The following is a 22,798-nucleotide window of genomic DNA, read 5'->3' on the forward strand; positions in this document are numbered from 1 at the left end:
ATGTCTACCGAAAGTATTTGCCTATCGGAATGAGTTTTGTATGGCAAGGCTGGCCATCCTAAGTGAAGTATCCCAGGCCACGAGGAGCGCGCCATAGTTAAGGTTCGTCTCTCATGTATACACTTTGTACCCAGGATATATAGCAAATATATCAACATTTCTAGCTCTATCATAGTACCATTACTATTTATGGTGGTAGTAGTAGTAGTAGTAGTGGTATTTTCAGCATTTACCATGTAGAATTTTGTTGAACGCATTGCGGAAATCCGGGCTGAAAAAGATGCAAAAGTGGAACCATGCATGAATGCAGACATGGCTTTTTTCATCAACTTAAACGGATTCTGCGGCCTACAAGGACAAAACGAGGATGCCAAAATGTTGCATCTGATTATCATTTTTTTTCTACGCGTGAATTTAAACGCTCTATATGAAGGTGAACATGAACTTCTGTCCTTAGTTCTTGGTCGAAATGTATGATAATAAAATAGGTGACTAGAGTAGTACGCTCGCCTACGGCGCAGTTACCTGAAAATGGTATAGATCATAGGATTAAGCATGGAGTTGACGTATCCAAGCCAGAGAAACAGTGAAAAGACAAGGTCATGCGGGGCGCACGATTCGCAAATCGCCATTAGGAGCGCTGTGCTGAAGAACGGCAGCCAGCACGCCACGAATACGCCTGCAAATGTCAGATGTGAACACAACGAGAAATTCTACTGTATTCAAGCATATATTTGAATGGGAAAAAAAACACTGAGAACTGACAACTAATTAAGTAAATGCGTTTGAATTATAAGCTGTCTTTAGTTGAGCGGTACAAAGAGATTATTAATAGAACTTTACGAACTGACCCCTTTCGCCCACGACGCCATCTTAATATTTGAAACATCAATCCAGTGACTAATAAAATGTAAGGCCTCTGTACTGTTCTAGGCTACTAATTAGTCAGCTTGCATCTGCTCTGTAAGCTCTCGTAATCGAGTCCTTGTTCTATTTCAAACGAATTCAATCATCAATGTTACCTGTGATGATCGCGACAGTCTTCCGCGCCTTACGCTCGCGCCGGGACTCAATCGATTCCTCAGTGGCGCCCTTCCCACGGGGTTCCCGTTTTGATTTTTCCCGACGTGTCAACACAAGAAGCCGTCCAATTGAGTGACCGCTATGACTTTTCGAAGAGGCAACAACCGGCTCACTGGCCGCTAACGTCACGGTTGCTACCGACTTATCGGCAGTGGGTGGCGCAGGAGGTGATAGCGGGGACGTTGGCGTCTCGAAGTCCATTGTGACAACGGGACACCCAGGCGCTGCAGGGGGACCTGATGCCACTGAGATCTGTCGAGGTGAAAAGCGGTAGAGTTGACGGCAGAAGAAACATCAAATCAGTTCCGTTCGATGATAGCGGTGTCGCATAATATTGTACAGTACCGCAACAGCGTCAACGAATGAAATCCAAAAACGAATATAAAGCGATATGGCTCGGTTAGTGCCATAGGAGGTTCGGTACCTTAGTACCTACTTGATTGCCTCTACTGCCGTTCTAGAAATTCTAAAGTACCTTTGGTTTGTTCATAAAACGGCATATATATAGCTATCTCAACTGTAGGCCATAACAAGTCTATGCGAGATGAAAACCTACTATGACATACTTGAGAGTAACTGAAAATCCATGACGAATTTGTTTATGCCAAAACTAATTCGATTAAATGGCTAGCCAAGTTATGATGCGGGCATGATAGAAGAGCCCAGTGCGAACGTTTCGTTAAAAAAGAATGGTTTTTGGGGGGGCTGTTAAACGCGATTGTCGATAGAGCGGTGGCTTATAGATATCATGAAGTAAATAATATACGGATAAATATGGATAAGATTTTTGGGTGCACGACGCGGAATTATCTGGTCAATCGTTGTCCCGATGTTGTGTTCGAAACAAATACACTTTATGCTAGTATCGTAAATCGGCTCAAAACAGAAACAGCTTTCGCGCGTCTAAGAAAATTTGACCGTTGTCACTGACGTTTGAACGTAGATAAACTTGTACAAGAATTACCTTAAATTCATAACGGTTTATAGTGTACACCTGCTGCTGACCTTCGACTCAATTACACGGTCGTTTGTGTATATATATATATCGCCTACCTGTATTTGAGTCTCGGCTAGCCCATTTGGAGTTTCACTTCGTGGAGTGATATGTGCCATCTGAATGTGTTGCTGCTGCTTTTGAACTGGCATTTGTTGTTGTTGTTGTTGTTGCTGCTGCTGCTGCTGCTGCTGCTGCGGGACTCGCGAAGCAACCTCTTGAGAAGTTGTATCCGTAACAAGGGTTTCCTGGCCGGGAGGTACACGGTCTACCGTCACTGAGGGGTATACTACGGTTTGCTCGTTTTGACTGGATGTTGAAGCGTCCTGAAAGGACTGAAACTTATTAGGTTCAGCTTTGGCTACCTAAATTAATTTGTATCTATGAAACATTTTTCTTTCCAATCATTTTCTAACCAACTAATAAGGATTGGTTGGTGACTGGCAGTATTTTTCGACCGACGTAAATAAAAATGCGCTTCTTTCACATCGCCTTAACTGTACTTTAATGCAGTAACACATATAAGTTACCAGAAATTTAAATCTTTGCATGACTGAACAGATCTCCATCGTTCGGTACTTGTAATACGTGAAGAACTTCTACAGGGACCCATATCGAACTGGGCATTAAACAGGCGAGTCGAAAGCCGCTAGACAGAACGCTCAAACGGATCTTAATGTTACACCGGTTATATGATGAATTGAATCGCGTACTGTTTTACTTTCGAATCTTCCTTGCCTCTAAGCACGGTGTAGTTTTTAAGATGAATGGACTCCGCACACTCGATGATTTCGTTGTACAAACTCCTAAATATAAGGCAGGCTATTATTTAGATTGTGTAGTATAACTGTGTTATATTGTAACAAAATATCGAAGAAAGCTGTTAATCAACATTGACCGCACTCAGTGTTGATTGAAACGATGGGTGCAGTAATAGCGAGCTGACATACGAGGACTCAAGCAATCCTTTTTGTGTGAATCTGAACATATGGAATTAATGGATCCGCTTCAAACGGAAAGCTCACACACACAAGAGTAGCAAAGTTTCGAAATTTTACCTTAAAAGTACTTAAGCTTATGTCAGTTTTCCTAGGAACGGCAACGATAGGAGCAACCAAATGGAGATGGCTTGCCTTCGCTGTTAACAACAGGCTCCACTAATAATATTCTATTAAACGCTCAGCTTATCGGACGATACGAAGTTTGCGAATTCATTAATTTATGCTCAAGTATAGTGAACTTCCCACACGTAATTAGCTGTTTTTTTCAGCTCGCTGAAACTTTACATCCTGCTGTAACCTCAGAGCGCGCTAGCTACCTTGTCGTTGTGCTCAGCCAGCGTCTGTCGGAGCAGGGTGCAGTCGATAATGGCCGAGAATGAAAGGGTAGTCTAGGCAACGACGAAAAGTTTTCCTAAAACGCTGTCGATTCGACCTGTGACAGCGCTTATGCCGGCGACCAAGACAAAATTCGGATAATACTTGTCTTCGGCCCTTTTTCTTTCCCTTTTTTGCTTAGGATCCCTCTTGCGTGGAGCATGGTGGGGCATGGGAGGACAAATCACCGTAGCGCTCACACAATTAAAAAAACAATACAGCTTGAGGCGTACATACCTATCGTTGTGACTCCGAGTAGTAAGTATACATACGCTTAGTAAGCATGTCGTGTTATAATAGTATATGTGATATCGCGTGTGTTGGCCAGTAAATTAAGGCTGACTTGGGCTCCAGTGACCTAGCCGTAGTGCTAGATAGCGTTGTGTAAAAAGCCAATAACCAGGGGCAGCAGAAACAGGACGTTCCAGTGACCCGTGCTTAGAGCTCAATCACGCGGACGAATAGATCAAAGGGAAAAGCGTTACAAAGCAAAGAGTACATCTGTATACGTATGTATAGAAAAAGGTATCGAAAAAATGTTTCACATCCTAAGATGTTACAAACGATGGCAGGCTAGTTGGCGTAGAGACGGCCAATGTGTTAACGTAGGAATAACGGGACGATTCGAAACGAAGAAAAAAAAACCTATGTCTCAAGTATTAGGATGTAATCACTGTTTACAAGGGCGTAGGCTTGAAATGTAGGGCTCGGCCACGTGAAATAATGACTTGGGGAGTGTTATACTTATTAGTGCGCGATCGATGTATATTTTATCGTCGGTAGTATATGGACATCATTGTTGATGTGATGCTACATTGTATCGAACGTTATAGCACTGCCTTTGGGATCATGTATGTGTTACTGTATACGAACAAACAACGAGCTTCTACATGAACAAAACAACAGATCACAGTTCCCTTTCATTGCAGCCATCAGCATACGTTCGCACTGATAGGTCCGCAAACCGGTGTCGGCCTGAGCCATCGTTAGGTGAATTATCCTGTTTTACGACAAATATTATTACAAGCTTCCGTGTGCATTGTCCAGCGTCTCAAGAGATTTAAACGAGCATTTAATAAGACGTTTAATTGAAGTGCTATCGCGATGCGTGATTGTCGTGCTCAAACACGAAAGATACTGACCACCGACTGTCTTTAGTACCTTGCAAAACATTTTTACAATAATAACAGGAACAAATTTTTCAATTGTGTTGTTCATGGAGAAATCATAGTGCATCGTTGCTTCTTACCAATCGGATAAAATGCACTTATAAAATAATACATCCTAAGCTGTATTGGGCCATATATTGACATAGGATTTATGTTAGGTCAGATGAATATAAACATATGAGCCTCGTATGTTCATAATATGTGAATAAAGTATTTAGATAGCAAAAATTTTAACAGATGCTCTTTTTATTACCGATAAAAATACTATCTTAACTCACGCCTTTTATTGATCCTCTTGGCCATCACATAGAACTCTACAAACAAATCGAGTTGGCACAATGTTGAAGGGTTACATTCCATTTGAGGAACTGCACCCTTTAACCCCACGATGGGCAAATATTCTTAACATGACCTTTCAACAGTTAGCAATGTCTATGTATATGTCGTTCTATCTAACCCACACGTTTGTGAACACTGCGGCGGCAAGCTCAATACTCGTTACGTATACCTCCAACTGTAACGTAAGCGCGTACTGTTCTATGAAAAGATGTCGGCATCGCCATTCTTGTACGTATCGATTTCGCAAACCTATTTGGCCTTTTTAAGCAACAAACGGATTCTTATATATATATATATATATACACATGTATTAGAAGTTATTTGTTGAATTTGATATATATATGATGTATTTATACAGTAAAATGTCAAGTGCACTGTATATACTGTCTACGATGAACCTAAGTAAAATTATAGCTAGTGCCAGCGTTAGTTCAAAGGCTCGTGTACCTGTCAGTATAGGACCATAGGCACAATCGTCCACTGCTCACTCGTCTCAAGAAATGCCGTTTCAATATGAACGCATATGGTAAAATTTTCTTATAATTAACCCAGAGTGATCGGTATTATCAACGAAAAAGAATTTTTGGCCTTTATTATGCCACATACAATGCATAGGTCCCTATACGTGTACCAGTGTTATCACCGAGTAATTGTATTAGATAAAGTAATTCACAAGGTTGTAATCAACGCCAAACTCCGGGCACGACCTAAAATATTATTAGACGCAAACGAAAAAAGATTGGCCCTCTATCCTTATAATGACGCTGGCATCAATGCCAGAGCTCCTCGCAGGTAACCGATAGTGATGCAGAGGGAAATTTTTATGCGGAAAATAAGGTTAAAAATATCCACCTACCTTTTGTATTATGAGAACGGCAGGACTATTGCTCTTGTAAACTTGCTGTTGGGGGCTTTTCTGCTCTCCAGTGCCCTTAGGTGCGCTGTTATGAACCTTTTTGTCTGTTTTTTTCTCCTTGAGATTTTTCTCAGCTATGTGCTTCTGATTTTTGCCCGGTTTGTGTCGTATCCGCTGGCGGGCAACCTGAAAATAAGCCATCCACGATGATATACAATCGATCGTATACCGTTCAGCAGTCCAGCATAAGTTAACCACAAGGAGGCGTCGCATAGATGATCACGCGTGACCAACACGGACCCATAAAAAACAAGTGACATAAAATCAGTAAAAATGTTACCTTGCTACCATATATGCTAGATAGCAAAGCCATGCATTAAACAATTTCATCCAGAATCTATGTGCTCTCGAGCATGCCGTATATATGTCTGCGTACAGGGTAGCGTACAGGGAAACTTGGACACAATTGCTCGGTTGGCATTTGGAAAATATGGCTTCAGCAACATTGACTGTCAGGCTCACTACTATTGATTTCAAATTATGAGAAACATTTTCGGGGGCCAACGGCTTCTTTGCATGAGCTTGACTGCGCGTGGATTTCAGGTACATGACCTGCTAGAGCGATAGAAATACGCATGAATCTTACCGATCGTTTCCAGCGGCAACGACAGCGTCTATTTCTTGTTTTGTGCAACTTTTAACGCGTGGGACGTGCGTTGTTCTAGTACGTACCTTGAATATTTTCCAGTAGAGCAACAGTATGAGAAAGAGGGGCACATAGAAAGATGATGATGTTGCAAAAATCTGATAGAGCGCATCCTGAGACACCAGACACTTCTTCTCAACCAGGACCCTGCCGGGACAACAGCCACAAACGTCATTGTCGTCATGATAGGAAGCAATTGCAGTGACAGAGTTGAGCGTTCATATTGAGGCAGGTCGTTTTTAAGACGCCATCCACGATGGTCGTGCGGTTGTGGCAAAACATAGTTCGGTAAAACACATTAAACCGATGGCAGCATCGCCGAGAAATACCGAAAAAACATAAAAGAAGATGAGTGTACTAAAAATTACTTAAACTTGTCAGTGAGATAGGAAAAGAGGCACATTCATACGATCGTACACCAACTTATCTATGGAAAATGCCCGATCACAATGTAAATTGTGAGCGCAAACGTCATTGACTTTATTACATAGGCTTTTCGCCTATCGACTACGTTCAGATGATACAATGATTTATGTGAGATCCATCCAAATAACAATTCGCGGCTTGAAAATCAACTTCACACTATATAGTACAGATATGGCTTATTTCAATGACACAAAATATATAGTAAGTCGTCAATGTACAATTCATTCAGAACAAAAATAACCAGAGTCTTCAAACAGTCTCTTCAAATCCCAACTCTATTCAATGCAAGTGGCGCGGCGATCACCTACGTTCATACTTCCGGCTGCCTATTTATTTTTTAAGATGTCTGATCTAGGGAGGAAGTTTCTTTTGCGGTATGGACAGTACCACATTATACATACCACGCCTCCTTGTAGCTCTTACATTAGCCTCGTAGTTCTTAAAATTTACGGACACAGTTGGAGGAAAATTAAAATACGTTAATGTTTGGTTATTGTAAATCACTGATATGTTAAAGGTCTACGAGAGTTTCCAATATATTCTGGCTATTAGCAGCAACGATGTATGATTCAGTTTGGTAGGTGGCCGAAACTGGTTTCATTGCGTAAATAATTTAGCTGCAGGCACGCCCGAATGAATGTATCGTTCGGAACTTTGGATATAGCCATTTTTTGTACTTATTGAGCTCGCACAAGATGACGTACGTGCTCACCTGTCTACTCACTCAATTGCTGCGACAAAAAGCACTGTCATCAGATATATTCGCAAATCCACAAATAAGGCCAGATACTTTGGGCCGAGTAACTATTTAGACGAAAGGCCTTACCCTACGCCACTTGTAAGTAACAGCGTAACAGAGTATTATTATGATTGGTCAAGAAATTCTAATAAACGAATCATTCATTAACAATTTCTTTGGACGATTTCTTATGGTAGGTAGTGGAGAAGGTGGCATAGTGGAATTATGAGCTTACTACATGTATGATGGATCGAACCCTGATCGACTTCGAACAATCCTGATGAGCCCGGTAAACAGACAATAAAAAAATTCACTCTTCATAGATTCCTATCTAGTTTAGTGATTTACTATTAGTTAATTTTACTAGTGTTGCTACATATTGCTATTAATACATAAGACGTCAGTAACTCGTATCGACGGACGTTAGGTCGGAAACTGATGCACCAGTAACTTTCTTAATATACAATATGATAGGCGTACACTCTAATCGCAATCGTCCGTCTTTCTATTCTTCCTGTCGTCTAATACCTGATATGCGAGTGGTACATCTTAAAGACGGCATCTTGCAAAGCGATTGTCAATCTCCCAAACTACACCCCTTGTTGAAAGCCCCTTAGCAAAACCTTCGGCATTAATAAATGGCTAAACAATAGATTCTTGCCGGTTTCTTTGAGCGTACTCTTTCACTTTCCCCAATGAACGGAAATGAACGAACGAAGAAACCGGAGTTAGCTCGACTCAGCAGGGCACCTAAACATCAGCGGGAAAAGATCTGGGACTATGGACGGAAGAGTTCGCGATGAGCTCCGCTGAAAACTTCCTTGTTCTCGTTCCCTAGCAAAACCACCATACCACGTTGTATACTTAACTCGGTGGGTTTGGCGACCTAATCGGCTGCTTTTCTGACTGCCATCGGAAGGAAAAATTCGAGCGAATGCTACGCTAAACCCGGTTCAGATGACTCTACATTAACATCGACATAAAGGGTTCAGTTCGAAGAGAAGATTAAGGAATAAAAGATCGTCACGGTCTGTTAGCATACCGAAGCACCGAGCTATCAGCGATAGCTGGGCTAACTCAACTGATCTTATCCGAAGACAGCATTTATGGCCGTAAAATTCGGACGGTTTAAAGTCAAATGCTTTTTGCACCAGTCTACTGGGTCGTTAGGGCTTGGTAGACCATGCCAAGTAGACAAAATATTTGCTCCCATTAAAGAGAATGGCGAAAAATGCCTGGTATAACCCAGAAAATCATAGAACGGAAATCCCAGTGTCGACGACCAGTAAAGTAACTATTGGATAAAACATTTCTCAAGTATGACCAGACAACGGTATGTCTGCATATTGCGTAGATCTTATAAGTGTTGTTTTGATGATCTGGCGAAATCTATGTAATTAATATAAGGGTAAATAAATTAGATATGAAGTGATTGTTTAGCGTTTATTACTTACAAACTATTTTATTAATAAAAGTAAGTTGTGCTTCGATGACTTGTGCTGAAATGTAGATTAGACGCTACAAACCAGGCTTCCAACGAATATGACGCATGTTTAGACAGCGGTAAGCTGAACAGCTGTATACTAAACAGAATTTAATAAGAAGAGATGAAGATAGCCAACGATTCGCTGACTGCGTATTAGACTGTCATACGGAACCCAAAGCACCCGTTGTAGTAGAAACCGTAAGACATAAAAAAAACATGCTCCGATAATCTGTAATGTAGCCAGTAAATGCTTGAGAGTTAAACAAAGTCTCCGTAGCCAATTTTGAACTATCATCGCATAAAATTAGAGCGTTAGAAAGCGAGACTCGATAGACACGTTGAGATCGAAAGAAGGGAAGTTAGTTATGTTTTTCAACGTGTGAAGACAGCGAGAGACCCATTTACTATGTACTGACAATGCGTCGGGCGCATTTTGCACATATCGTGAGAAGCTTGTAGAAATGCAATTGATTCATCGTACGACAAGAAGCCTATCTAGACAATGGTAATATTGGACTTCGGTCGATGATAAGATCAAACTGGAGATAAAATTAATTCGTATAAGACATTTGTCCGTATAAACAATGTGAACATCGTAAAAGTTTTATTACTGAACTATAGTAGTCAATGATGAGTTCGAACAGAAAGTCGGCTTTATCCTCATGCGAAGATCAATTAAACACGAATTTTAGTCGCTTTCAAACAGTCGTGTTTATTATTTGGATTAAACAGCAACTGTCAAAAGTAACTTTCGCGTATACGTATAGGCAGCCTCGCGAGGTATTGTGTCCCACTAGAAAGGTAACACGTTCGAGCTCTGTCTCATAGTCTGATGCTTTCCAGATTTGAGCTAATTCCAGGAGATGCTCAAAGGTAGTTTGACGTCCGCGAGGATGCATGATTGACAAAAGAAGCCGGAGTAGCGGTCCACCTCGACAAAGTATTTATCACCTTTCCCTGCCGATGTTCTGTTATTGTTTGCAGACATGTTTGTACATTACTCTTTGCAGCTTCGACTGCATTAAGCTTGATCGGGCTAGACAATGACAATGCTACCGGATCAAAAAGCGTAGCAACGGTTCCTTTTCAACGGTTGTTGTCGCATCACATACTTGTTCTATTGTAAAATACTCGCCTACAAGGCGATTTGCTCTAAGCTTAGCATAACTTCCTGTAACTAAAAAATGGAAACTCCAAAAAAAAAACGTGCCTTTTAGTCTCAACAGTCCAGGCTCGGTTCCAGATTATTATTGTATAATGCGATCCTTTTGTATGCATGGGCAATACGGAAAAATGTTTGTTAGATGATATTCTCTACCGCTGGTCCAAACAAGATATTCGTCGTTAGCTCGTCGTCAAAGATGTCTGCGTTCTTCTTTTGACCTGACCTTAAATCTCATAGGACAAGTATTGATTATCATATTAACATGCACTTTCTGATGACCTTGAGTTTATTTAGTTTGACTCCGAAGCCAGCAGTTTGCACAAATAGCTTGTTGGTGCTATACATTTCAGAGTCGCCGGCGAAGCCAGCTAGCGTGGATGCAATCTAATTTACTACCAATCGACCGTAGGAACTCTGATACCCTCGGGTGGCCTTAATGTTTAAAGCGAGTCAGCAATCCATTAAAGCATGTTTTATAAGCCTGGACGCGCCGTCAACGTGAACGATACCAAAGATATTCTAATCGCGTCGGCGAACCGCCGCCATGCAACGGCTGGAAGAGACTGCAGGGAGCTGTAGCAACTTAGCAGCTGTGCTCTGAATGAAGATACTCATCGATTATAATGGACAGTAGCTAACGAAAAAAAACTGTTTTTTTTCAATACCTCGCACTAAACGTATTAGCTGTCAGCTTTTCCTGACGATAGCGTGTCTGTTTCGACACGCATATATAGGCTGCACTGAGTTTGCTATAAAGTCCTACTTAGGCCAGATCAGGGTAGATGAATTAACAGTCACAGTAATCAAGTTTTAGCTGTGACCAAATGCATCGACACATCCATAGCAGGGAGTTGAAAAATACGTCCATAAACTAAATACCAGTTTATCTTCGTTGTTTTTTTACCCCTGACATCCCTCCACAAACGTTCGTGAATCTCCCATACTGTTTTCCATCTTTGGAACTCTGAAAGCTGAAATATTCTGTAACAAAGCTCCAATTTCGTCAAAGACTCCTCGCATATAATATCTTTGAAAAATAATTGTAACATAGATTTTTTGCAGGGGGCCTATCTATCTTGCGCGTTGCACAGTATTCCGTAAACGCGCAATTATTTAACGAGTTAATGCAATACTGACCTGTTATAGAACCCTGGATCCTTCCATCCAAAGATGGGTGCGATCGAAACGACTAATGAGGCCAGCCACACGACGGCGATCATAATACCCACCTAGCGTAAGTGCGACAAAGGAGAATAAAGGGATGAGCAAGAACGAGCTATATTCAGAAAACAAAAGCCCAATGGGCCATCGTCCAGGTTACTGGTCATCTAATGGTTATTTAATGTCAATATATCGAACTTTTATCATTTAATTGGCTTTAGTGATATAATAGCGACGATGTTGGTCGCTATAAGGAACCTTACATACGATTACGATATCAACAAAGTTCGCCGTCTATAGCGGCAAAACTACCTACACCGCTATTTCGATCTCAGTTAGAAATTATAACTTCTCAGTGTATTTTCGTACGCTTTCGTGTATATGGTTACCTATTGTGAATAAGCGCAGCACGTTATTGCACGTCACTGTATTAACTGGCAAGTTGAAACCACGATTCATCGTGTCAAAGTTGATGCCCAGCACTGGATTACACAGAACCGTCTACTAATAAATGTCCGCAAAAAGCTTAACTAGATATGATATCTGTTTGTTTAAGTTTTGAGTGCTGCTCATCCAGGTGACACTGGCCACCAAAGAAAAAAAAAAAACAAAAAAAATCTGCGTGTGAAAAACGATAAGATGAACAAGACGAAAAGTCGACACGTCCGCTACAACGAGTAAAGCCGTGCATGAAAGACATGGCCGAATGAACAGACGGTAGCAACTGTTGCAGCCGTTGAACGCGATAGAGACCTATGATTATAAAGTTGGATGCGATTTTTACCTGTGTTCGGTATGGGGCTTGCTTAGAACAGACCCATATTAGGTGTTAGCGGAAAACTCAAATAGTGGTCACAGGGATCGTCTGGCTGTTGTGCAAATGCCTGGGTAGACAAACGCCGATATCCTACACGAGTTCCATGCACTTCTACGAGCTAACCCTTTTACTAAACACGAATGTCTAACGTTTTTAAAATCCGAACGAGGGCAGGCAAGTTATGTCCCTTCCGGGATTCCGAAAATTCGGGCAAATCCTTACTTCCCACAGTAGAAGTCGGCTGCTCTTGCCCGCTAGCTATCGAGCCAGTAAACTTATCGGAGCAACGTCGACATTAGGATGTGACACGCGCTAGAAAACAAGATGCGAACAAATACGAAGATGGAGCAGAATGGAGGGTAGCGCCGATTAAGAAGGATAAGGAAGGTTAAGCTCTTATTTCGATTTGCCGACCGGACGTAGCCTTCATCGACCTACTAACCGATTTTGGTTTCCGACCGTAGCGAAAGGGACGCAAGGCCATTGGCTCAACAAAGCTGCACGAAACAACTGAACAGAGTAGCACGTACGTAACGAAGTCCAGCAAAAGAACGCTCGGATTCGCGCGCATCGAACAAATGTGCTCTTCTTCTTTTTGCCAGACAGTCAAGACAGATTGGTACGGGGCAGTTGCAAAACAAATTAATGAGGTGCGGGCTCCGTGGGCAGCTGTAGAATCAGCGCAAATTTACCAAACCGTCCGTCTGTTGACCTTTCAGCGAGCGGAAGGTCCTCCTTTCCGAACAGATAGAGAAACAGCAAGCTGACAATAGATATTCGGGTAATCGCAGGAAGAAGGCCAGACAGACGAAAAAAGTAGATAGCCTGACACAATTGGATCGTTTAGTCTGTACTAGCTGCGCCCTCCTTGTGGCTATTCCCACAACTGATGCTTCTCATTCGATTCTTATCATTGTGAAATTAAGCAACCAAATAGAATATTTACCTCCTTCGGTAAAAAGGGTTTTTGGCCACCGGGGCGACTTTTGTGAAAAAAATACGAAGCAGTGGTGTGGAAGATGTTTAAGAAGCTATTGCCAATTTCGCTGGCTCTGCCGGTAAAGAAAAAGCAATTGACGTTCATAATATTTACTACAGCTGCGTACATGTGTATGTATGTTTTTGAATTCGATACGCACACCTGTGCTCCAGTCACGATAGGTTTTTTTACATAAGTTTAAGATTTCGAATAAGATATGATCAGTAAAATGACACAATCTCCTATAACTGATAATAGAGACTATATGCAGCGACGGCTACGTGTGGTCCATGTAGACAAAAGCTTCATTATCTTGCCCAATAGATATAGAGACTCGCCTTCGATGCATCTCGCGTCCGCATATAATCGATCGAAGTAACTGCCCAATATCTGTAATTAAATATTGATGTAAACTGTAGTTAGACATAACTTTTTAATGAGATTTTTTTTTGCACAAGTCTGCCGTGTGTCGCTGGCGGGATTCGACATAATTCGACACGGGGTCTCTCTGTCAGGTTGTACAATTAAAATCTTACGGGTTCATAGAGAGAGATCGGACACCTACGGCAGCAAATAGCGGCGAAGCGAAAGGGAAAGCAAACGTAAAAACTGTTTATACTCATATTACATTATTCATAAGCGAGCGCTCGATATTCTTAATGGTCCTGACCTATTTCGGTTGGTTGGACTTTGAGGACGGAAACAACAGCGGTGATAATACCACTCTTCCCGTTAAAAATTCAACAGATTTTTATCATGTTTTAAATGAGTACAATTGGCATAGTGCGAGTGGATACATACTCATATAAACATCATTTTATGGATCGAGCTTAAACCTATACAGTTGAAACACGTTACAACGAATGGGCAAGTATATGTACTTATTCGTTATAATAGATATATGATATGATTATCGTAAATAACCCAAATTTGTACGAGGTGGTGCCTTAGCCAGAGGCAAACCTGTCTACGGCGATGGCGAGAAGATGCAGAATTGAAGCTGTACAGCAAAGGACGTCGATTGAAGTCCACGCATCACACAGAGCAGGCGGAAGTATCCACGCTTGATTCACCTGATTAAATAGACAACGCACACAACAGAAGAAGCGTATCGGCAAGACAGCGCGTCTGTATTGTAATCAGATCAACCGAAAAACCCATGTCCCATATGCGTCCCACTGGTACAACATAAGTTAACGTACGGGCTGAGACGACCTTGCTTACATACACGCAACGGAATAACATCATACAGGCCGATGCCAAATTAAAACAATGCGGGGATCCAGTGGTGACTCTGTACACAGTGCGCGCGGACGAAATAGACGGGGATATATCCCAAATTTAATACAGAGATCGAATAGAGCAGGCACAACAAGAGAGAAACTTATTGACACGTTCAATCACGTTCGATAACGCTAACGGTATTCGTGAATTTTATTCGAAACGTATGCCAGTGTAAAAAACGTACTCTTCCATTTCATATTTGCTCTGTTCAAGTCCTGTCACCGACGTGTATATATATATATATATATAAATCCCTAAAGTCATCTGTCATACATGGATATCTTCTCTTCAATGAGTACTTACTCACGCACTAAAATATCGCCATTAGCCTTCAGCGTTGAGATAATCAGACGTCTTCGGCGTGATGAAGTAGATGCGTACGCCGTATGTTTACTTGTAGGTTGGAATAAAGTGTATTGAACTGACCACAAAACCGTCGTGCTGCGTTTGTTACCTGCGCTGCACCGGCTAAATCCAAATAGATGCTGTTGCGCTTTTTTGTAGAACGAATTACTGCACTGTAAAAAGTCTACGATGTGTCACTTGAAATAGGCATTGCTATGCATTGGGAAGGAACTGCGGCGACCGCTGTCCTGTTAAGGGCAGTAAGTCTAAGGTGATTTTGTCGCCGTTTACCTCCACACAATATACATAAAACGTTGTTTACGACTACTATTACTACCAGGATTACTTCTAGCTATTCCTTTACTAGCACCCTGCAGTTCATATAAAGGCACGTTTACTCGTTTCACAGTTGCTATATTATGGAAAGATTTTAGTCTATGTAGTGGGGAACTAGAAGCTATATCTAGAGTCGACCGAACGTTCTAGTCGAGGCATAGGTCAGAGACGTGGCTTGCTTAACCCGACCCATACTACATTTAACACACGTTTGCTGGAAGCGACCTTTATTAAGCGTGGGTAGCAATCAGCTACTGATGAGTAATTGATTTGGCTGGATCAGACTGACCGGATCTAATGTAATGGGGAAGATCAAGCATCATCGGTCGACCCCCTTAGGTGTGTATACAGTAGGTAGTAAAGTGCGGCATTCTTCTTACTAATCTGGCTCCTCCGGTAAAAAGAGCTTTCTTAGTTCATACAATTCAGTATTGGGAGACAGGTGGCTAATTTTCAGGTTGATGCATTAAACGTATTCATCCTAATAGAGATAGAGCTTTGTGAAGCTCGGCCCATTCCTCATGTCCCTTGGGATAATGGCCACAAGAGCTGTTGCAAAAGTTAATGTTGACAAAAATGCAGGCAATGATGTCTGCTAGTTAGTGCTCTTATTGCTAGAAGTAAGGCAGCCAATGATTAAGGGCGAGGTTAGACTCAGAATCAAAGAATTACTATAACGCAGGTACGTACGGACTGCAGCGGTTGAGGACGACAACGTCGGCGACGTGATGAAGAATCGGAAATTTAGTTAATCTGCTAACTCACGGGTTTACTCGCGTCGTCGCTATTAGAAAGTTTGCTACTATTACAGAAAATGCGTCCTTGATACGAAGGTGTAAGTAAGTCACCAATTTATACGAGCAGAGTGTGGAATATATTGAGTTCATTTTTGTATGTGAAGTACGTCCCCACCTTTCCAATTTCTGTTACATTGTAAATATTTACGAAGCACCAACGCCGATATACTCCCACTGCGATACGCTTAGTCAAGATACTCTGATAAACAATAAAAAAAACATTTGCAGCCTCCTTACGAATAATCGTCCGCATCATCGACGACTAAGTTCACGAACATTGGCAATTTTTAAGGCCGATAAGCAGGTTAAATTGAGGCGTTCTATAACGGTGTATGTAAAGGTTACGCGGAGCCTTCCCCTGCCTCTCAAACTTTACGTTGCGCATGAGAAAAGTTAATAGGCAGTTTATACAATACTTCGTATTGTGAGAGATTTGGAATGCCCGTAAGATCCACGGGGGTACCACACTTTATATATATATATATATATATATATATATATATATATATATAGAGAGAGAGAGAGAGAGAGAGAGAGAGAAAGGACTCTATTTACTATCGAATGATTGCGATTTTATTTCCCACCAGATGGCCATCTATTCTCTAGGTATTAGTGCGACGGATGTTCGAAGAGCGTCAGAAGCTTGTACGTCACTTCAGCGCTGTCAATTGATAGAAACACTTTTCGTTAAATTAGTTGAGCAACAATATCAGTCACTTACCTCGTATACGGCACCGAGTGGCATCACTAGGCAAGCCACCATAAGGTCCGCTACCGCAAGAGATAGTACAAGATAATTGGATACCTGGAAATAAATAATCTCCATTTAATCAGATTCCGATTCCCCAGACGCATTACATGTGGTCTCTAATCCAAAAGCGAAGAAGCAATAATAGTAACAAATAATATCAACAGATACAAGTAAAATGAATCACAATTATTTTTTTGGATATACCTTTTTATCCATTAAGGGTCATGTAGCAACTTTTGATAATGTTTCCTTTGAAAACCTTATAAAAAAAAATGGAATAAAACTTCCTTAGAACTAAACCAGGTAATATTTGCAATAATTCTTTAAGCACATCATAGCCGACCTAAAGGTATTTGCTAATAAGAGCGGAAGTCTCAAACGGTGTTCCATAAACATAACGTTCTTACACTTTACAATTGATAGAAAAAGACTAAATAAGTTGATCAGAAAGTTAATCGCGATCATCCCTAATGTCACTTCTTGTCTGTATTTGACGCACGTACCAGGCTCGAACATTAAAAGCCATTTGATGGTCGAAAAGATCACGCCGCAAGGGCGTCCTTACTGTAATTCGCTATTTGCTTAGTACATTCTGAACTGGCCTGCGCAGTTCAAGCTAACCTATAGGACGGCAAAAGCGCAAGAATAGGGGAAGTTGAGTCCAAATGCTTGTAACAGGCTTAGAGAGGCAAGGTGAACATTGACGACATAACATAAGGGCCCTTGCTTTTTAGCTACAATCGGCCTGCAAGTGCATCCTTTGTAATGTACATGCAATACTATCCAAATCTGTTCCTTCGATTATCGGCCAATCTAGGCAAACCGATCGAATGACGGACACACAGCAGAAATCAAAGCTGCAGAAGAGCTTCGTGTTGGACGTAAACACGTACATATACATGAACATACAATTAGCTTTTTGGGTACACTCCGTGTAAGTGACTGAAGGAAAAAAATTAAATTCAAAGTTTTCGATAGGTTAATTAACGCTGCGTGACGGACAGAGGGCAGATATAGTAAAGCAAGGAATGTGTTTTCAATGTATATTTGTTACAGGGGAGTTAAGGTCCGGAGAACCGCAGTAATAAAGTGGAACCTGTTATTGATTTTCTCGCTGAAAAATCTACTCTATTCAACAATATAAGAACAGTTTTAGCGTGTGGTCGAGTAAATAAAAAACAATGCTATTTGATATTGACTTTTTTTTTTCTAATTTCTTCCGATTATGCTTTGTTGTTTACAAATGATACGTATCTTATCTTACCACTCGCTAGCCTGATATATGTCATTGCAATTGTCCGTTTTAAACATACGCGTAAGTTGTTTGAGAATACAGAGGTGCCATGTTTCTTACGTAAGTGCCTTTGTTGCATTGGCTAATATTACAGACTAATTTAGAAACGCTCAATTTTAGCCTTATAGAGCCTTCATGAAATATTGTTCCATTATCAATTAGGAATATCGTTATTTATAGTTATTCATAGGTGTCTTGGGAGCAATAGATTGCAAAATGTCGTCAAGGTATACATACAAATGTTCTCTGATGGTAAGAAAAGACAGTGCCGGCAGACGACAAGCCGCCTGCATTACATATGTCTGAGAACTGCTCCAGTCACTAATAGTAGATGTGGTGTTTTTGATTCTATGTTTTGATCGCCGTTCGCCTGAGCTGCGGCTGAGGCTATGTCAGGCTAGTGAACAGATTCTAAAGCTTATTTTGTCAACGTTAGGACGAAAAGCAATCTATCACACTGGGCGTTCCTGAAATTATATGCGAACACTCCCATACGTCATTTTAAACTTCGAAATAAATCGTTCCATGGAGGTTAGAGAATACCTTTTACTTCCCAATAAAAGTTCGTCCGGAAAATAGTCATTATCACAGTAGGTTACTAAGCGCTAATATGCGGGCTGGTATGCGGAGGAAACAGCAGCACGTCTCAAAGCATCTTATGAGAAGTTCAACTGGAAAACCTCGCCTGGCCTTTCATGGCCTATTGCATGTTTCTGAACAAGAAATAAAAAGTAGTCAGGATATTATTCCGCAATATGCGACAGGGAAACGCTACCGTTATCAAGTATGGCTTGTTCTCCGTCTTACTTAGAAGGAGCGCTGATATAAAGGACGACATAATCTCGAAAGTTCCGTTAATTCACTTCGTCTACTTTATTACATCCAGCTGTGTTACTACAGACTATAGTATGTCACTTCTGATCATACAATTATTTAGTTCTGGTCGAAGAACTGTCTTCTTATTCGACAAAATGGTTCTTATATCGTTACCTTGATAGTGTATCTTGTGTACACTTGAGTTCATTGTTGTGATTATGCCGGCTCAAACTGGAATAATGTTCCTAACGTCTTCAACCAGGAACAAAACTTGTGCCTAATAAAATTAGCACATCGACCCATTCTCATCAAGGGTAGCATTTTGGCCCTCGTGAGATGTGTCCAGCCCAACAGTTCTCGGTTGCAAACAAGTCTCTCGTCTGCTCAGCTTATGGGTTTCTGAGACTTTGCAAGCTCGCGCGCCTCGACACACCAGAAATGCATTGCACGTCCTCGTTCAGTCGGAGGTTCGCTCACCTTGGCGTTGTCTGCACAGCCGTCATTCGCTGTCTGTCGTTACTGTCAGAGTTCGTACGACTTTGTTGTTTTCAATGCCATCAATCTACCCGTCCTAGACGCGTACGCCCTTAAAAAGACTTGGCTGATAATGCATTGCTACAGCAAGACGAACATCCTGTAGATCAGTTGTATATCATCAGCTTGAATTTCAGACGGAACAGATAGTCGTCCTAATGGCTAACGAGAGATGAGAAACTTTGGATTTCGACAACAGTTTCACTGTTTGTGCGAGTGCGTATGTGGGGCGTTGTTTACACACATTACGCGTTGTTGTATTCACAACGAGTTTTAGACCTTCGATTTGTAAAAATAGCCGAACTTTACACACAAACAGCCTATAATATGGCGATCGCTCTCGTTTAGATTATTATGCCCAATGGGCCTTCCAACAATATACTGCATAAGAATAAATACATTTATCCAAGGCGTTCACGGTTGACATTTTCTTTACAATTAGTAGAAGACTCCTCAATACCGTTTAAGTATGATTACATAAAAAAAAAAAACAGTTGCGCGTTTGTTGTTGAAGGTAAACTAATTTCATTACGTTTGTTTGCTAAATCGTTAAGTGAAAACACGGACAGCATAGCGCCTCTGAAGAAACAGAGGACTGCACAGAATGATGATGTTACACAATAACACTAGACACCATATGGTTTTGATAACCCGAAAAACTTTTACAAGTTTTGAACAAAAATTTATTTGAGTTTGAACCACAGTTGCCCGGGTCATGCAGTACGGCTTCCTTTGTTCACTGTCAAGGACTATAGAAAATCTAGGAACTTATTTGAATGATAAAGGCTGGTTTATTTGAAAAGTTAGCAGCGTTTAGAGAGAGCTAAAAAGAAAAAACCAAATTATATTTCGGCCGACATTATATTATATGTATATATACATAAGCATAATTATCGCTCATATATTCGGCGGCTTTTGCCAAGAAATAACGCTACCTTTTTGTTCCTTTCAATCACTGCCAACTTTGATCTTTGGAACGCCTAACCGTGGCAGTATATTCTCTCGTCAGCCCTTATGGCAGGTTTTATAAATCAACAATTGCTTCTATTAGGCCGATTTGGGACGTCTCAGCTTGAAAAAACAGAACAGAACTCCCAATGATCCTTGCTTTTGCAAGAAGCTTTACAAGAGCAGTAGGGACTGTTGTTTGGTTAACCGGAGCAAATCTTTAACTATATGCGGCTTTCATCTACCACAAGTGACCGTCAAAAGCACGCACGCGGTTAAGTCTTTCGCCGTCCCAGCTTCTAACGACTGCAAAAAACAGTGAAACATAAAAGAATAGAAAGCTGATAAATAGACGCCTTTTGTTGCAAGCATGGCCTGTACTTTTACATAGATTTTTTTAAGTAAGATATGCAACAACAGGCAAAAGTACTACAGTACTCGACGGCATTAATCGACTCTCTCTCTCTCCCCCCCCCTCTCTCTCTCTCTCTCTATATATATATATATATATATATATATATATATATACTACGAAGGTCCCAAATGTTTTCAAAAACATATTTATATATGAAGAATCCAAATTTCAGAAAGGTTTCATTAGTTATTCATTGATCTGGCTGATTGCTTTTCAGGTACACATAATTAAGCCTTAAAAGCAGTTCGAGTTGCAAGAAAATCTGTTATTAAAGCTTTGTTCCGCGCGGGTTAATGTATTCCCTTAATAAATTTCAAACATTTATCATTCATATATTCCATGCCGCTTCGAACAAAAATGGTCACGGACTACCGCATCGCTTTTGTAGCATTGTAGAGTACATATAGACAGTTGTGATATATATATATATATAATGTTCGATCGTTATTGGTTCTGCGAAACACAACCCTAAGCGACGGGTAGTTTGTAGAGTGTGAGCGTTCATATATTTCTTCGTTCGTTTCTCGTTTTGACAAAACGAGTATACGGTCTATGTAGAAGCCGTCTCTGCGCAATAATTTCTATCTGTAGCTAAAATATGTTATCCCGTGTACTTTTTATTTATGTATATGTGTGTGTATGGATAATTTCTACGATTCCATAGCCTTAGCCACCTCACGGGCGAACGGGCGTACAATTATTTTCCTTCATCACATTTGTACAATACTAATCAACTATCGCTATCTGTTTCTGTTTTTCTGTTATCACATTTTATGTTACATTACTGCCGGCCTGGCCTATTTCTTCCGCTATGCAATTATTCAACCTTCGTGGGACCGCGGTAACAAGCGCTATGTTACCCTACTCGCTCTACAGACCGACGAGCGATGCAGAAGCTAAAGAGTCCTTGGGGAGGAAACGGTTTCTGAGGTGACAAATGGTGTCATAGGCGTGCTGTCTGTATTCCCACCCTTTGCTCTTACCCTTCATAGGTTCTGGATCTAGCAGATAACCGAATATTCTCAGATGAATTCACTGCTGTGCGTCTATCTACCATACAAGCAATTATTGGAAACGAAAATAAGGGTCCCAAGACCAGCAACCAGGACGGCCCAAACGGTTTCGATCGCGGAGAAAGTTCTCTTCTATTTTGTTTCTAACAGAAATGATCGGTTCTTGTAGTTGCCTGATTATCAAAGAGACGGACCATATGCTCTTTGTCTTTTCCGAGTAATCTTTTAGTTTAGACTAGGTCAACACGTTCAACTCCTCACAAAATTTTAATATGAAAAAGGTAACGAGTATTTCGTTGTTGGCTAACATTCTAGTGATAGAGCTGTAGAAACATCTCACCAAAGGAGACTCGCTCGTAAAGAAAAGTACATATGTAGATATACTATTTCACTCACGGCTCCTACAGGAACCTGTAAACAACCCGTAAAGGGTGCGTGAATGTACATATTCAGTTGAAAAGACTTCAGTTATTCTTCCCTCCCTTTCAAGCTTCGTGGAGATAAATAGCACGATTTTCTATTGGGTCCAATGCTCATAACCAACAATAAAGTACTTTTCCAAAGACCTTCGCCTTTATCGATCGCAGCATCTGCTCTGCCAGGCGTCATCTCACTTCAATAGTTGTAATTCTAAACAAGTGTCACGCAGACGCACTCATGAGCATCATAAACAATTCCAAGCGTGAATTGAACGAAGTGAGCATACTTCGTACCAAGAGGACGTTGTTCCGTTAGCAGTGAACGGAATGTTGTACCGTTCATGTAGGAATCCTCAGAAGAATGCCCCATTGAACGATTTGTCGTTAGAATAATTCAACCATTTTGTAGCATAGAGAATAAATTCGCATGTGGAATGCAATAGGATTTCAACTTAGCCACGCGCCAGAAACAAAATCAATCAAGCGCACAACCCCAGAGTCATAACAGGTTTAAGTTATCGCAGGCACTTCGGCACGAAACATATATATA

The 22,798-nt window shown here is 41.0% G+C and overlaps 1 protein-coding gene across 1 annotated transcript in view; it reads right to left on the minus strand.

Moving 5' to 3' along the window:
* Positions 1-14: 14 nt before the first annotated feature.
* The window catches only part of LOC111258837 (5-hydroxytryptamine receptor), a 47,015-nt gene continuing 24,231 nt past the window's right edge, over positions 15-22,798 (minus strand). Inside the window, exons 4-13 of the mRNA XM_086967609.1 lie at positions 16,780-16,863; positions 14,260-14,369; positions 13,635-13,686; positions 11,477-11,568; positions 6,550-6,670; positions 5,818-6,003; positions 2,137-2,403; positions 1,023-1,335; positions 526-679; positions 15-271 (exon numbers count right to left, since the gene is read on the minus strand). Coding sequence (XP_086823735.1) covers positions 223-271; positions 526-679; positions 1,023-1,335; positions 2,137-2,403; positions 5,818-6,003; positions 6,550-6,670; positions 11,477-11,568; positions 13,635-13,686; positions 14,260-14,369; positions 16,780-16,863 — 1,428 coding nt within the window. The 3' untranslated portion in view covers positions 15-222. The remainder of the gene's footprint in view (positions 272-525; positions 680-1,022; positions 1,336-2,136; positions 2,404-5,817; positions 6,004-6,549; positions 6,671-11,476; positions 11,569-13,634; positions 13,687-14,259; positions 14,370-16,779; positions 16,864-22,798) is intronic.

This window comes from Varroa jacobsoni, unplaced genomic scaffold (assembly GCF_002532875.2).
Source record: "Varroa jacobsoni isolate VJ856 unplaced genomic scaffold, vjacob_1.0 scaffold_268, whole genome shotgun sequence".
NCBI lineage: Eukaryota > Metazoa > Arthropoda > Arachnida > Mesostigmata > Varroidae > Varroa > Varroa jacobsoni.